This window comes from Fusarium pseudograminearum, chromosome 1 (assembly GCF_000303195.2).
Source record: "Fusarium pseudograminearum CS3096 chromosome 1, whole genome shotgun sequence".
NCBI classification, from domain to species: Eukaryota; Fungi; Ascomycota; class Sordariomycetes; order Hypocreales; family Nectriaceae; genus Fusarium; species Fusarium pseudograminearum.
In genome coordinates this window covers 6,938,483-6,953,227 of record NC_031951.1, presented here as the reverse complement: position 1 = coordinate 6,953,227, position 14,745 = coordinate 6,938,483, and the positions used below count along the sequence as shown (strand labels likewise).

Sequence of the window (14,745 nt, the reverse complement as noted above, 5' to 3'; positions counted from 1 at the left end):
TGGTGGTATTTGGTGATATAGTTCCTGCGTCTGATAGCAGAGATGTAGAGGATGATCTCATGGGGCAGCATTTGTCGAGATGCCTTGAAGATTTGACATGATTGACAGCTTTACCCCGGATTTACAGATGTTAACTATGCTTTTGCGCCCGCAACGCCCTTGATAGAACCTTTGTTGCGCGCGTCAGCATGCGGACTACCCGCTCTTTGGGACGCCCTGAATGATAGACGTTCATGTATATAAGTTTGACCTGCGTCTCGAAGCATGTCAAACAGTTCTCGAAGCTTGAGTTTATTCCAATGTCGAAAAATCTTTGAGGACCTTTCTCGTTCTCTTCAAGGACCGACCCTCGTTTTGCTTCGCCAGTCAGTCTACAGCGACCATCCGCTTTGATGACAACCATCCCGAACCAACACGCGATTGCCGGATCGATTCGAGAGATACCAAGCGCACGTTGACACTTCATCGCTCATTGTTTCGACACCTACACATGTCTTATCGGACACCGAGGCACCGACTGTACTAGCTTTTGGTCAATAGCTCAGCTCAGCCCCGAGTTGTCATACCCAAAACACATCACGAGTGGGATAGCTGAACCTGTATCACGATATGATCAGAACACATTGGACAAAAGATACTGTGCCAAGTTGGAACAATTTGGCATAGATAAGGAAACAGAAGAGGGAGTGTTGGTTGTGACCTAGTTCCCCCGTGGCGTGCTTAGCGTGAGATAAGGAACCGATGCATGCCTGAAGGTAGGACAGAATGCAGATAACGCACTGCGTAGAGTGTAACTTCGGATGATTCGACCGCACTCAGAATTGAGCCCGACAGCTGAACAATATGAAGATGTATGCGTGATCACGGGGAAAGGTGTGCAGTGGCCGACTCATTTGGGTATCATTAGACTGTGATCTTTTCGGTTGCTCAAGTAGTCTCCATGTCTACTGAGCACTTTTGAGCTTGAAGCTTCAAGTGAACATGCGCGTCTGCGTCTTGAACTTCAATATGAAGTAAGGCTGACGTTGAGCTGTTCCCCGAAATAAACAACCATCCAAATATGGCGGTTGCTCGGCAGTTTCTGAGACCATCTGCCACAATGCCGCAATAGTGTTGTAGCGTCGTCTCGCTTTGCTGTTAGAAGTAACCTCAGAGGTCAATCATAATTGCTCAAGCTCGGCCTTCCATTCTTTTTCCACTTGAATGAGCTGCTGGGCAACCATGCGCGGTACTTCATCCTCTTCGAAAATCCTCCTCTCCTCGTTCGAGATCCGGTCAAGGACATAATCACTGACAGTGTTGCGGTCTCTCTCTCCGTCCGAGGGGCGTCCAATGCCAACGGCGATTCGCACAAACGGTGAGGTAGGATACTTATCCTGCGAGAGCTTGTTTTTGACGTCCTTGATACCATTGTGTCCCCTGGGACTTCGATCCCAGGCTCTGAGAGCAACAGCGCCCTTCTTGGCCTCAAGTTCGTCATGAACAATAATCAGACTGAGTGATGAAGGGTCTTGCTGCTTGACCATGTCACTCCAAGCACGGGCAACGAAGCGACCAGAGATGTTCATAAGAGTGGGTGATTGAACCAGAGTGTACTTTGGGCCTTGGGATACTAGGCATGATTGGCCTCCGAAGGTTTTCTCCTGAAATGAAGGGTTGCGTAGAACATTGGCGAGACCATTGAGAGCAAAGTGACCGGCTGAATGAAGACTTTGGTATTTCGGCAAAGGATTTCCCAAGCTAACCACCAAGAACCGAGGGTTGAACATTTTGATGAGCTAGGATAGAAGAAGAGTCGAGACCTATTTTTAGGATGTAAAGAATAGGTCGAGTAGCAAGTGATTGGTCGAACTTGTATAAGATCTAACCAATTTACTTTTGTTCCTTTGTCGTCTTAGAGAACGCGATTCGATATTGAAACGGATCGTCAAACTCTTTCCCTATAGCATTTCGAGATGCAAATCCACGCGTGATCACGTGTATCGAATTTCGAGAAGACACAGCCCCCATCGCTGACGTCGATCATTTCGATTGGGCTGCTAGGCCTACCCAGGCACTGAGTTAGTGTGGCTGAGCTCCAGTTTTGTCGTCACTCTTGTTTGTCCCAACTTCCATGTTTATTACCATCCACCTCCTGTGATACCACCAGCAAATCAACAACCATATACCCTCGAGCGCATTCGCAAACTACAGCCAAACCATCCACTCAATCGAGACGAGCAAATTCATTTTATAAACATAATATTTCAACATGTCGTGGGCGGGTACGAGAGCCATCACCCCGCAATCAGGAGAGAACAGAGGGGTCTAACATGACGCAGGGTTCAAGAAGAATGTTGGTCGCGCGACGACGCAGGTTATGATGAAGACGGGTACGCGATTTGTGCAAAACGAAATCCCAAAGCTGATTATCTCATAGGGCACGTGGAAAAAACAAATGATCGCGATTACGAAGTCGAAGAGAGGTCAGTCAGCAACACCAACACTATTGAACAACCACGTCTAACGATAACAGACGATTCAAGACCATGGAAGCAGCTGCTTTGCGACTACAAAAGGAATCGAAGGGTTACCTCGATTCTCTCCGAGGTAGGCTCGTCATCCGCAACAAAATGTAATCCCCCACTAAACTCCAACGCAGCCATGACCGCTTCGCAAATGCGAATCGCCGAAACGATAGATGCGTTCTATGGTGACTCAGGCGCGAAAGACGGCGTTAGCAGGAGTTACAAACAGGCAGTCGAAGACCTAGACGCCGAAACCATCAAAGCCCTAGACGGCCCATACCGAACCACTGTTCTCGACCCCATCACACGATTCTGCGCTTATTTCCCCGACGTCAACGAGGCGATCAAGAAGCGCGCGCACAAGCTGCTCGACTATGACGCCCTCCGCGCAAAAGTAAAGAAGCTCGCCGAGAAGCCCGACAAGGACGCCACCAAGCTACCCCGTACCGAAAAGGAAATGGAGATGGCAAAGGCCGCTTACGAGCAGCTGAATGAGCAGCTAAGCACCGAACTACCCCAACTCATCGAGCTCCGAGTGCCATACCTAGACCCTACCTTCGAAGCTCTCGTCAAGATCCAGCTGCGTTTCTGTGCAGAAGCCTATTCGCGTATGGCGCAGGTGCAACAGTATCTGGATGCTGACACGAGAGATCAGTACGCCGAGGGGCAACTGGACGCCCGGGTGGAGCAGGTGTTGCAGGAGATTCGTGAGTTGAGCATTAGCGGTACGGTATAGACTTTGATTTGGATTTTACATCTCATCAGGATTCGGGAATGGCGTATGGAACAGGTGCTTGTTGTTTGTAGGCATGTGCTAGTATCATGAAGATTCATGAGAAAATAGATGCGGGCCCTTATTAGACCTTATCACGTTCTACTGTATATATAGGCAAATAATTTGCTATAATTTTATTATTATGCGCTTTGCTCGTGGGCGAACGCTTGACGTCCTTGACTATTCAGCTTCGTAGCTTCTTCAGCTGCCAGAGGGCTCGTATTGAGCTGCAGAATAAGAATCCCCTCCAGCTTTTCCGCGACAAGACTAAGACTGGCTTAGTCGGTAGTATTGACATCCGATTCAGATCCTGCAGACTCAGGCTTCTCCTCGTTTGGCAGCTCAACCTCTGGCATATCGATCTTTGAATCCTCATCCTCGGAATTTTCAACTTTCAAGTCCTTGCCCTTTCGGTCGTTACCCTTTCGTTCTTTGTCCTCTGGGCCGTTATCCTTGGGATCATTAGCCTTTGCCACATATGCTTTTGGCACCTGAATCTTTGGCAACTGAATCTTGGGCAGCTGAATCTTTGACAACTGAATCTTTGACAGCTGAATCTTTGACAGCTGAATCGTTGGCACCTGAATCTTTGACAACTGAGTCTTTGACACCGACTCCTTTGGTTCCATGACCTCTGGATTTACCGGCGCTGGATTCTTTGCCTTTTGCTTCCCCTTCCCTTTCGAATCCTCCATCTTCGACTCTTCAGACTCTTCAGACTCTTCAGCCTCTTCAGACTCGGGGGTTTCAGCTTCAGGCTTTGCATGCATGACGGACGCCACCTAGTGTCCGGCATTAAAGCCATTCGCTGTCCCAAAGAGATCGCTTAGACTCAGTCGCCTGCCCATCGCCTGCATGGCGGGGCCAGCTTCAGGTCCTTGTGTAGTTTCGACAGGACCCGCAGAGCGCGCAATTTTCCAAGCTTCTTGGATAATGGCGGCGTTCATCTCTCTCGTCTCATCCTTGTCGTTGTGGATCCAAACTCCCAGGACCTTGTCGCCCTCCTCCCAGTCGCCCTCGACCTTCATGATGACAAGCTCACCAGAAACTTCAGCATGGGATACCCGTGAGAGATCAACAATTACATTGTCGAGTCCTCTTCTGTTGAGAATAAACACGCAAGCTCGTGGTTGTTGGGCAGGATCCTCGGAAGATGGACTTTGCGCGCAGACAAACATAGTGCCTTCCACGCCAGACTTCTCCCAGCTCTCAGAGGTGCTGTTGAAGGTGTAGATGACAGCGTTGGCTGCTATGCTGAGAATGGTGTGGATAGAGGGGAGATAGCGTTGGAGCACGGAAAGGTTGAGTTCGGTGTTTGTGCGTGGAGGCGGGGGCGCGTAGTCGGTATGTATGGCTGCAGCATCGGATTCGTAGTCTGAAACTGCAGGTATGCGGTTCGAAGGCTGGCGGCTGTGTCGCGGCTTTCGGGGTGTTTGTCGACTCATGATGATGGTTGTGGTGTTTTGAGGTTGGGCACAATTCAATGCTTATCAGACTTTGGTAGCTAGTCTAGGGAACTTGATGGGTAGGAAAATATCGTTTTATTCTGTTTGCAAGACCTGCCCGAAAAGATGATCGACTATGGTGTGATCGACGTTGGGTTGTGGTATGGAAGACAAAGTCAAAGAAAGGCCGGCTATTGTTGACAGGCACGGTTGCGCATTCTTGAGTGTCGCTGTGTCTGTGTTCAGCACCATAGCTTGGGCAGGTAGCTTATCGATAAGGCGCAATATGACGCTGCCGCGGGGCGCTGAATAGGACCCTTCCTACGGATACAGTACCGGACTGGTACATCACAACCTTAGCAAGACTGCGGCAACTCCGACGTCATACGTGAGAGCTGAGGTTTATCCCTTCATAACCCCCGTTTCTGCTTATTTCAACATTCTTTTGGTGCTTCTGCAGCCGAGAACTATATCTTTGACTCACGTTTATGGTGAAGCCAGGTTGTTCGAAGTCATGATCTAGAGAACGACAAGTCGACCTCCAAGCGATACCTCGAGCCGGCGCCGTATATATGACTCGTCTCTCCATTCTACTACTACAGTAACGGCGTCCATGGCGGAAGAAAATGACCAGTCCCCTGGTTCCGAGCTAGGGGATCCTCCATCCACGACGCCTCAGTCTCTCGCTAAAGCTGTTCATGCCCGACGATCGGAATTCGTGCGACCGCATAGTTTAAAGGTCAAGATTGGAACGTGGAACGTTGCTGCGTGTACGGGAACGGATAAAGATCTTGCGACATGGTTCACGTGCGGCGAAGGCTTGGATCAGCAATTGACAGGCCTCAATCTTTCCAAAAATAGTGCTGTGGAAAAAGATGCAAAGGACAATGGTAGTTCCGAGCCTCTGCACTTGACCTCTGGAGGTGATATCGGTCTTTATGTGCTGGGACTGCAGGAAATTGTAGACCTTAACACGACCAAGGATTACATGAACCGTGCAGTTTACACAGACACAAGTGCTATTGATAGATGGAGGGCAGCACTGGAAGCAGCATTACCCAAGGGTTACGAGCTCATCACGGCTGAGCAGATGACTGGCTTACTGCTCCTGGTGTATGCTTCCCCAGAAATTGCGCCTACCATCAGCAACGTCAGTACGAAGCAGGTTGGCACAGGCCTTTTGGGATATTTTGGAAACAAGGGAGCCGTCACAACGAGACTATTGCTTGGCGAAACAACGCGCATGGTCTTTGTGAATAGCCATTTGGCTAGTGGTGCTGGCACTTCATATTTGGACCGCCGATGCTGGGATGTTGGCCAAATTCTCTCACGAACTCAATTCGACCCAATTGTTCACTCGGGCGTCGAAGAAGACGAGGGTGAGAAGATTGGGGACGAGGATCTTGCATTCTGGTTTGGAGATTTGAACTTTCGGCTGGATGGACTGCCTGGTGAAGATATAAGACGGATACTCACGCTGCATGCTCGAGGTGAGTATGGCGCAAGCGAAGACGAATCAAAATCACTTGGCGAACAAGGTGTTATTGTCATGAAGAGTTCCGACAGCGATGACGAGTCATCTTCGAGGCCGTCGCTGCATTCAAGGGACGAGAGCTTTGATACTGCCAGCGATCTACCTGACCCTGACGACTTTCCTGAAGACCCTAGTCAAGATCCTACTTCATTGCAGGCTACAATCGATTCTTTGATACCCCATGATCAGCTGCGGAGGATCATCAAGCAGCGGAAATTATTCCACGATGGTTGGAAAGAAGGACCAATTACATTTCTTCCGACATACAAATACGACATTGGTACGGTTGGCCTCTTTGACTCGAGTGAGAAGCAAAGAGCTCCAAGTTGGTGCGACCGTATCTTGTTCAGGACTCGAAAGGATAAGCAGGATTACGAAAATAAGATTAAGGAGGAAGAAGAGGCAAAGAAGAAAGACGAAGAGATGAAGTCTAGGGGGCTTGAAGAGGATGAAGACGTGCTCTTTAGTTACGATCCCGACGCTGATGGAGAGGATCCCGCGTCATCAACGGACAACCTCGAGTATGATGAATATGATGACAACGAGGAGCCAGAGGCAGAAGAGCTTGTGACAAAAGAAGGCTTTCGAGATCGTATCCATCTCGAGATTTACACCTCTCACCAGCGCATTGCATCTTCAGATCACAAGCCCATCACTTCAATCTTTACGCTCGACTACGACGCTGTTGTACCAGATCTCAAGGCAAAGATTCATGCAGAGGTGGCAAGAGAACTAGACAGAGCGGAGAATGAGGGCCGCCCAGGCATTACGGTTGTCGTGGAAGGCAGCGAAGGCAATGAGGATAAGATTGTCGACTTTGGAGAGGTTCTACCTCTAGAGAAACAGACACGTCATTTAACGGTTGCCAACACTGGGAGCGTCGCGGCGACATTTTCATTTGTGGAGAAGCCGACAACGGATGAAGGAGATGATGCTATCCCTGAATGGCTCAAGACGTCATTCTTGTCCGCTGACGAAGAACCCCAAAAATCTCTGGGCGCTACCGTTACTTTGGACCCCGGAGAGACGGCTTTGGTCTTATTGGAACTCCAAGTATCCGCCGTGCCTCACTTCAGAGCCCTGAACGAGGCTCGCGCCACGATCGAAGAGGTTCTGGTTCTTCGTGTGGAGGATGGTCGAGATCACTTCATTCCTGTACGCGGGGTCTGGCAACCCTCTTGCCTGGGTCGCTCTATGGCAGAGCTGATAAGAATCCCAGATGGAGGCATCAGAAAATTTGTTCAGGACGAGGGCATAGAGGGGGCGATTTCTTACGACTCAGCTGTGCAATGTTCAGCGCCAAAGGAGCTCTTCATGCTTACTGAAGTAGTGCAAACTCTTGTGGAGCGTAGCCTTGCAGAGGCAACGATGCTAGAGGACGAGGTGCTACCGAGGGATCCTGGATGGCCTCTTGAGTCGTCGACTTGGAGGGTTGGCGAAGACGACATGCAAGATGCAAAGGTCAAACTTGTGTCTGCCTTGGATAAAGACGGCTCTCTACTCGACGCGCTCCCCCTAGAATGGCCTGCATCGTTCAAGTTAGAAGTCGTCTGCTCCATCCTCCTTCTCTTCCTCGAGTCGCTCACCGATGGTCTTATTCCTACCCATCTCTGGGCCAAGCTCTCTGCGTCTTTACCCAACGTAGCCTCTGTACCTCCTACTGCCTGGTCCGACACCAAGACCCAGGTTCTCGACATTCTCTCTACAGCACCAAACCACAATATTGCATTCGTGTTTCTTACAGCCACTCTGTCCCGTGCAGCGTCGGAGCTAATGCCCGTAACAACGGACCCCAAACCTGGCCTCTCCCGCCGCCTAAGCTTCCGCCGAGGAAACGCACAAGAAGAGGACTCAAAGAAGCGAAAGATGAGAGAACACAGATACGCCGAGATTGTTGGGCCGATGGTCTGTCGGATAGACGAAAAGGAAAAGGGCGCGAGAGATAGGGCGAGAACGGTAGTAGAAATGTTCATAATGCGTGATGAAGGGAGCTAGAAGCGGCCGGGTCGCAAGATTCGAGCTATGTGGGCGAGTGTTTGAACAGGATGATAAAGATGCGCTGGGAAGGAAATTAATCTGAGGTTCTGCTTTTTGGCTTGAATAGAAGGTATACCAGCTTTTTCGATGTATCCGTAGGGTTGGAAGACAGGATACAACAAAGGGTGTAGAAAATAAAAGGTTAGTGCTAGTCTATAACAATGAGGGATCCAGTTGCGAACAGTCAAAGAAGATGTGCAATGATCTCTCTTGTCCCTGAAGAATAAACATGTTCGTGCTTTGTACAAGAAATATTAATAACGTAGAACAAGATGCAAAATGACCTTTACGTCTCTTCAGTTTTAGACTGCTGCCATCAAGCCCTCCCTGTTCCTGGTGCTTATTAGTTCTATCAGCCGCCCGTCACTTGTGATAGCATCACTTCCTGGCGCTCAGCTATTCCTTCCTTGGGATATGGTAACTCTTGTATAGAATGCTCTTACTGTTTTTGACAGTCCCTTCCTATACGGCAAATGTCTCTTGTAGACGCTGATGAATCACTGCCGCTGCAATTTCCACTCGCATGGCAGTACCTGGAAACTAGCACTGCTCGTCCCTTTTTCCTATCGCTTTTTTTTGGCGGACCAGCGAGTTTCCCTTCCCTTCCATCATCTCCCACTACCTCTCGTTTTTTTCTCTCCTGTTGACGGAAAACAGAAATCCTTTTGAAACAGCTTTTTTTTCTACTCTTTTGATCATATCCTTTCGGCTACGTGTATGGCCTGGTGCCGTCTCTTTTTGTTTTTGATACGATCCCTATTCTCAAGAATTCGTCTTGGTATTTTCAGGTACCCAGGTGAGAACGAGTGAGCAGGTCGTATTCCCGAAATGCCTTTTAACCTCGACGTAGGAACTGTCACCATGGAGACTGATGCAGATGCACTGTCGTTCTGGAAACCCAAGCCTCACGACACGGCCAAGCTACCCGCAGCCTACCGGCGCTTGGTTCTCTATCGGGCTAAAAACCTGCTGGACAAGCTGCTCGATATACGTGATGTTGCCATGGAGTATGCGTCGGAGGATGCTCTAGTTGATTATGCCAAAGAGTGCCCACTTCCTTCCCCTGACGGGCAGGAAGAAGAAGACCTGGCTGACTCTTTGGAGGAGAGTGAATCGGACGAAGACTCGGACAAAGACATCGGAACTTACGAGGCCCAAATTGCGCAGCACGAGTACGGATACATGGGGGTATCCGAGAATATTGATGTTGCGAACCAACAGGGCGGTAATGCGTCCACTGGTACAACTGACACCGACATGGAGGATGCTGAGCCTATCTGGGATGGCGCTATCCACGGCTTCGACTGGCCCAATGTCGAGGAGCCATCCACCGAGGAGCCATTTGAGCATTGCTCTGAGTTCAGCAACGGAGAGGACGAGATGATTGGTCATGCGGAATTTGATACCTTTGAAGCCTCTACCGACACTACCGCCCCTGAGTCCAGCACCTGGCTGACAAACACTCCCTATACGTTCCACGGTACTTTTTACAACACCTTCGTTACCTTCCCAAGTTCTTATGACGGGGATGAACAAGCGGTCCTCTCGACAGCAATCGAATACTCCGATGTCTCTCAAGGTCCTGCTTCGGCATGGCTGACTAACGATCCCAATGCTCTTAACGGAGTCGCTGAAGCGGAAACCTCTTCTGAATCTTCATCTGATGATGAGACTTCATCTCTGCCTACCGATCAACACCTCCCCACATTCCAAGACAAGTCTGACAACGAAGAAGACGAGGAGTCCTGGATTGATAACGACAGTTCAGACGAGATCAGCTCCCAAGACATTCATGACGAGCTCAAAAGGCTGCGACTCGCACCCACTACCCTCTTACACCCGCACGGTTGGTATTGGCCAACACATTTCCTTGACGAGATCGTTACCCATGTCAAAGAGCACGAGAAATACCTTCAAAAGAAGAAGGCCCTCGTCAAGAGCATTACGCAGAGCAAGAACCTGTCACCGGGCGAAACCGACAACATTCTGTGCGAGTTCGTGCACAAGAACCTCGTGCGCAAACCTGTTGTGGACACTGCCCAGTTGTTTAAATTGAAGCGCTTTGTCGATAATGTCGTGCGATTCGTTCTCGCAACTCAACGAAACATTGATGCTATCGATGCGGACATGGACGAAGGCCGCAAACGCCACTTCTCATCACTGAATTCGACATCACGCTTCCGAAGCAAGCGCCTTGGGAGCTCTCTCCGGTTCGTAACCAGTATCAACGATGATTGGGGTCAAGTCTACGATAACTGGGGTATGCCACCCGTCAAGAAGAAGCGCGAGCAGATTTAGGGTTGGGCAACAAGACTGGGAGATGGATTCCGAACCAGATCTAGGTACTGTTCACGTTGTCTTCTGATAAACGTACACTTGCTATTGGCATCGACATTTTTGAGGAATAGGTTGAGAGATTGAATCAGATTGGAACATGTACAAAGGCAGAGTGTTGCAAATCGGCAACTTGGTCGTTGAGATTGGGTTGTGACGTCGAGAGAGCTTGGTACTGTTAGAGTCAGAGGGTTTTGCCGTTACTTGAGAAGCCAGGAGGCACAAGAACCAAGACAACGCCTAGATGGAACATTAAATGTTAAATAGGCTATTCTTTCATGATTATTGGGTGATGCCATGTTGCTTGTCGCAGCTCCACGCTTAATGACTGACACAAGGGAATTGTTCTCGTGTTTTCGGCCCAGGTCATTATGGTACTGATAACCCCAAACGAAAGAGTCAGTTCACCACAAGTCATTCATCATCTCTAACAATTTATCCGTCATTTAGAACGCCTTTGGTGCTTCGTTGCAACTTCTCATCGGGTTTTTGGACAGTCTCGGTAGCGAAATCTTGTGGGGTTCTATCGTCACGTCTCATCGTAGTAGTTATCGTTACAATATAAATACAGAAGGATTCGTCTCGATCGTCACATGGTCGTCTCCCCAGGTCCGGTAGCTTCCAGATGCAAGAGCTGTCATAACTGGCTGGCGATTCTTCAATTGGGCGTAGAAACGGGTGTCGAAAAAGGATTCTTGGGCACAAGCTCTCTGTGGTACGTCGGATGGGGGTACCAATTCTTCTCAAACATTTGCGCCACCCAATAGAGTGGATGATCCCAGTCATACTTATCCTGGCTGCCTGTGTAGTCGACAGTGTCTGGGTCCTTTCGAAGGACGAGTCCGTTCACTGGAATCGAGGGTCAGTTTCCTTTAGAGATTGAAAGTTGGTTCTGTCTACCTTTGCCATTATTGGCCTTGTATTGCTTCCATACAGAGAGATGCCGCTTGATGACCTTGTCCTCACGCGTCTGTTTGATGATCTCCAAGTCATCCACCGCGATTTTTGCGAAATGCTCGGCATTGTCTTCGTCTTTGCTTTGGGGCCATTTGTTACAGTTGTAGTAGTGCCAATGTGTGAGCATGTTATTACAACTTTCATGGAGACGTTCGACGAATCCGGGTATTGAGTATCGTGGCTATATCTGGTCAGTTATGTCGACACAATCTTATGCCGTCATCAATCACCTTCGGTCCAAAATTTTGCCTGGCATGTCGATATCTATCTGCAGTCATGCGGCTCACTTCGCGCAGAAAGATAAAAAGGATATTGTATACAGTGAACCACCACCGATTTTTATCTTGACTGAAGAGCCAATCGACATCCTTGAGTACCTTGTCCTTATATGTCTCGAGAACCGCGTTGTACACGAGGTTATCGAACTGAGCAACGATCATGCGCGGGGGCGATATCTTGCCGTAGAGTGGGTAGGATTTATCTTGGTTTTCGGGCCGTATGCCTAGTGTCTCGTCGCCTTGTATGTAGAGAGATCCTACAGTGTGTTCTAGGCATTGTCAGCGTCTGCGAAGCAATCTAGACAAGATCAAAGGGTAATGACTTACGCATGGCGCACCACAGAATAAAAAGGTTTCCATAAATCTTCGCCTCTTTCTCATCCTCCGGAGACATTGCGTTCCCAGACTTGTGTTCTTTCTAGAAATCATTGTCAGTGTTATGTACTAGCCACCCCAGACTTGATCACTCGTACCATGAGTTCCACATAGCGTGTCAATATCATGTAATAGGTCCTGAAAACAACTGGCCCGCCTTCGCGTCCCGAGCTTAACTCCTCTTTGATTGTATGGAGATATGCAGGAAGCGCATTCTCTATAGTGTATCGTCTGACTTCGTTGGCCGTCGCATAAATGCTCTTTAGACAATATGTTGGCAACTCCTTCTTCTTGCGTGTTGTCCTTCCAGAGTGACATTCAGTCCAGTACCGAGCTGTCACATCGCCCTCTTGAGGTTCGAATTGGACAACTTCGATGGATATTGGCTTCTTGCAAAAATCTTGGGAAACTTGAATCACAATGGGAGACATGATCTGGCGATTTGAAACATCCCGCATCTCGATCCCCTCCCAACGTTTAGTGAGGTTGAGGCCGCCGCTTCGATAGAGCACAATTTCGGTGATTCGGAGTCGCAAACAGGGAACTCGGTGGATCGTTTTCGCAGAGGTTTTGGAAAATCTTTTGCATGTTTTGCATTTCCCTTCGGGGTTTCTGGGGTTAGGCAAGCACTGTTTGTTTTGTCAGCATCGCTGTGAAGTAGAGCCAGGGATTTAGGAGCCTAGGTAATAGTAGAAATATTAACAATGGGCTTGACCAACAGAAAGTAAAACGGTAGATTTCTAGCCCAAAGCTGTATAAACCGAATACAATCTTGTCTCTCGTGCTGCCAGCAGTCAAGTATTCTACTATTCCAAGGGAACACCGTACTTTGATTTTCTGAAATCGGCAACGAACGCAGGCTCCAATTTCTCTTGTTTGTCGAACAAGCTCGCGTTCCTCACTTGTCAATCGACGTCTTCCGGATGTGGTCATTGACTGCGTAAGGGCATTGCTGGCGTTCGCGTCGGGGCTATCATCATTGGCCTCGCAAAGATCCGACAAATACTCCTCTTCTTCGTTCATCTCGTTGTCTTCGAGGTCAGAGTCTTCGTAGTCGGAATCCTCGTAGAATGAGACTGCCTCCGAGGATGAGTCTTGATCGAAGGTATCGGTGTCCGAGTGTAGAAAGGCATTTTGCTCAGAGACAGGCGAAGGCGATACGTTGTTTCCATTATCGTCGCTCGTGTACTCTCCTGGATCCGGTTCTTCTATGGTTGTTGCACCTAGAAGTTGAGAAACGACGTGAGAATTAGTGGCATCTTTTCGGGAACCTTCAATGCTCTCTGTGTCGGCATCATCTGGGTCATTTACTGATTCAGCAACAGATTTGTCACTGCCTACCTGACTGCTGTCTCTCAACTTTCCGTCAGCACCACCATCGTCACCGTCGATATCTTCGGGTCGGTCATTGGCAGAATGGCTGCCGATCACCGCGACAGGAACAGGCTTCACGTAACAATCAGTAACCGTGTCCCCATCGAGGTCGCGACGGTCTTGTAAAGCATCTTCGAAATTGAGGTTACCAAATCTTACAATAGGCACTTCATCATCGCCGTCAGAATCATCATGTCGGGAGTCTTGGGCGACATCGCAACATGGATTGGCGAGGGGATGTCGGTAATGCAAAGTAGAGGAATCGCATGTCTTTGAAAAATCCGGTCTAGGCGTGACTGGTTTGGGATCAAGGTTCAGGCTTTGTCCTTCCTGAATTCGGGTCAGTGGACGTGCAGGTGCAGGTGCAGGTGCAGGCGCTTGTGCTGCACCTTCCTCTCGACTTGGAGAGCCCTCCTGTTCTGGGGATAGGAGCAACCCAGGTGGTTTCCTAACGCCCCTCCCTTGACGACCGGGTACTGAATCAGGCTCCTCTTCACCACATGGATCTTCGCCCTCCAAGTCGTCTCCGGGTGGAGAAGGGAAATTTTCCCGGTCCCGTTGCCCGCTGCTTCGGGTCGCAGGCCTCAAACCTAGTAGCGACTGTCCACAATATGGACCTCTTCGCGGTGTTGATGTTGGAGGATGGCCCAAATGCACTGGAGACTTCTGAACAACAGTCCATGAACCCTGGAGGTCCCCGGCTTTTGCACTCCCATCGCTGGCATGTGCACGTGTACTGCCGGAAGCGACATTGTCTTGACCAGGGTTTACGAGCACCTGTCGACCATTCTCTGGTGACAGACTCGACGCGGATGAGCTCGTATCCTGCTGATAAACGCGTTCGTCCGAATGAAAAACTGGCACGTGGGCCCCGGCGTCTGCATTGTCGTTAGAGCTGAGTCAGTGCTCTTTGTTTGTTTTATAGGCTCACCACTGTTTAGATGTTGGTTCGAGCGATGACGTTTCAATCGACAAGAGTTGGCTGCATGTTCGGTATCCGCACGTTTCCGACGTTTCTGTGTCACCAAGAAAGCCTGTCAGGATACAGAACGGAACGAGTTGACACATTGGAATGGTTCCCAGCAGTTTGGTCCCTCCAGTTACACAGCTTCGCCCCCCCCCCCCCCCC

At 49.4% G+C, this 14,745-nt stretch overlaps 6 protein-coding genes across 6 annotated transcripts; 3 read left to right on the top strand and 3 right to left on the bottom strand.

Moving 5' to 3' along the window:
• Window positions 1-1,160: 1,160 nt before the first annotated feature.
• FPSE_00517 (uncharacterized protein) lies at window positions 1,161-1,769 on the bottom strand (the record flags this gene model as incomplete). Its single annotated transcript, XM_009253637.1, has 1 exon — window positions 1,161-1,769. One exon carries the CDS (start codon window positions 1,767-1,769, stop codon window positions 1,161-1,163), a length of 609 nt encoding a protein of 202 aa, XP_009251912.1.
• Window positions 1,770-2,251: 482 nt separating this feature from the next.
• On the top strand, window positions 2,252-3,243 carry FPSE_00516 (uncharacterized protein; the record flags this gene model as incomplete). The annotated part of the gene is made up of 5 exons (XM_009253636.1): window positions 2,252-2,264; window positions 2,322-2,372; window positions 2,420-2,465; window positions 2,516-2,589; window positions 2,642-3,243. The coding sequence occupies 5 exons, from the start codon at window positions 2,252-2,254 to the stop codon at window positions 3,241-3,243; spliced, it is 786 nt and encodes a 261-aa protein (XP_009251911.1).
• An 821-nt stretch (window positions 3,244-4,064) lies between these two features.
• Window positions 4,065-4,727, bottom strand: FPSE_00515 (uncharacterized protein; the record flags this gene model as incomplete). The annotated part of the gene is made up of 1 exon (XM_009253635.1): window positions 4,065-4,727. The coding sequence occupies one exon, from the start codon at window positions 4,725-4,727 to the stop codon at window positions 4,065-4,067; it is 663 nt and encodes a 220-aa protein (XP_009251910.1).
• Window positions 4,728-5,340: 613 nt separating this feature from the next.
• Window positions 5,341-8,256, top strand: FPSE_00514 (uncharacterized protein; the record flags this gene model as incomplete). Its single annotated transcript, XM_009253634.1, has 1 exon — window positions 5,341-8,256. The coding sequence occupies one exon, from the start codon at window positions 5,341-5,343 to the stop codon at window positions 8,254-8,256; it is 2,916 nt and encodes a 971-aa protein (XP_009251909.1).
• Window positions 8,257-9,126: 870 nt separating this feature from the next.
• Window positions 9,127-10,596, top strand: FPSE_00513 (uncharacterized protein; the record flags this gene model as incomplete). The annotated part of the gene is made up of 1 exon (XM_009253633.1): window positions 9,127-10,596. The coding sequence occupies one exon, from the start codon at window positions 9,127-9,129 to the stop codon at window positions 10,594-10,596; it is 1,470 nt and encodes a 489-aa protein (XP_009251908.1).
• A 694-nt stretch (window positions 10,597-11,290) lies between these two features.
• On the bottom strand, window positions 11,291-14,494 carry FPSE_00512 (uncharacterized protein; the record flags this gene model as incomplete). The annotated part of the gene is made up of 6 exons (XM_009253632.1): window positions 11,291-11,481; window positions 11,533-11,770; window positions 11,820-12,136; window positions 12,195-12,285; window positions 12,341-12,871; window positions 13,098-14,494. Coding segments are annotated over 6 exons (2,765 nt in total), but the record flags the coding sequence as incomplete, so codon positions are not given.
• Window positions 14,495-14,745: the final 251 nt, after the last annotated feature.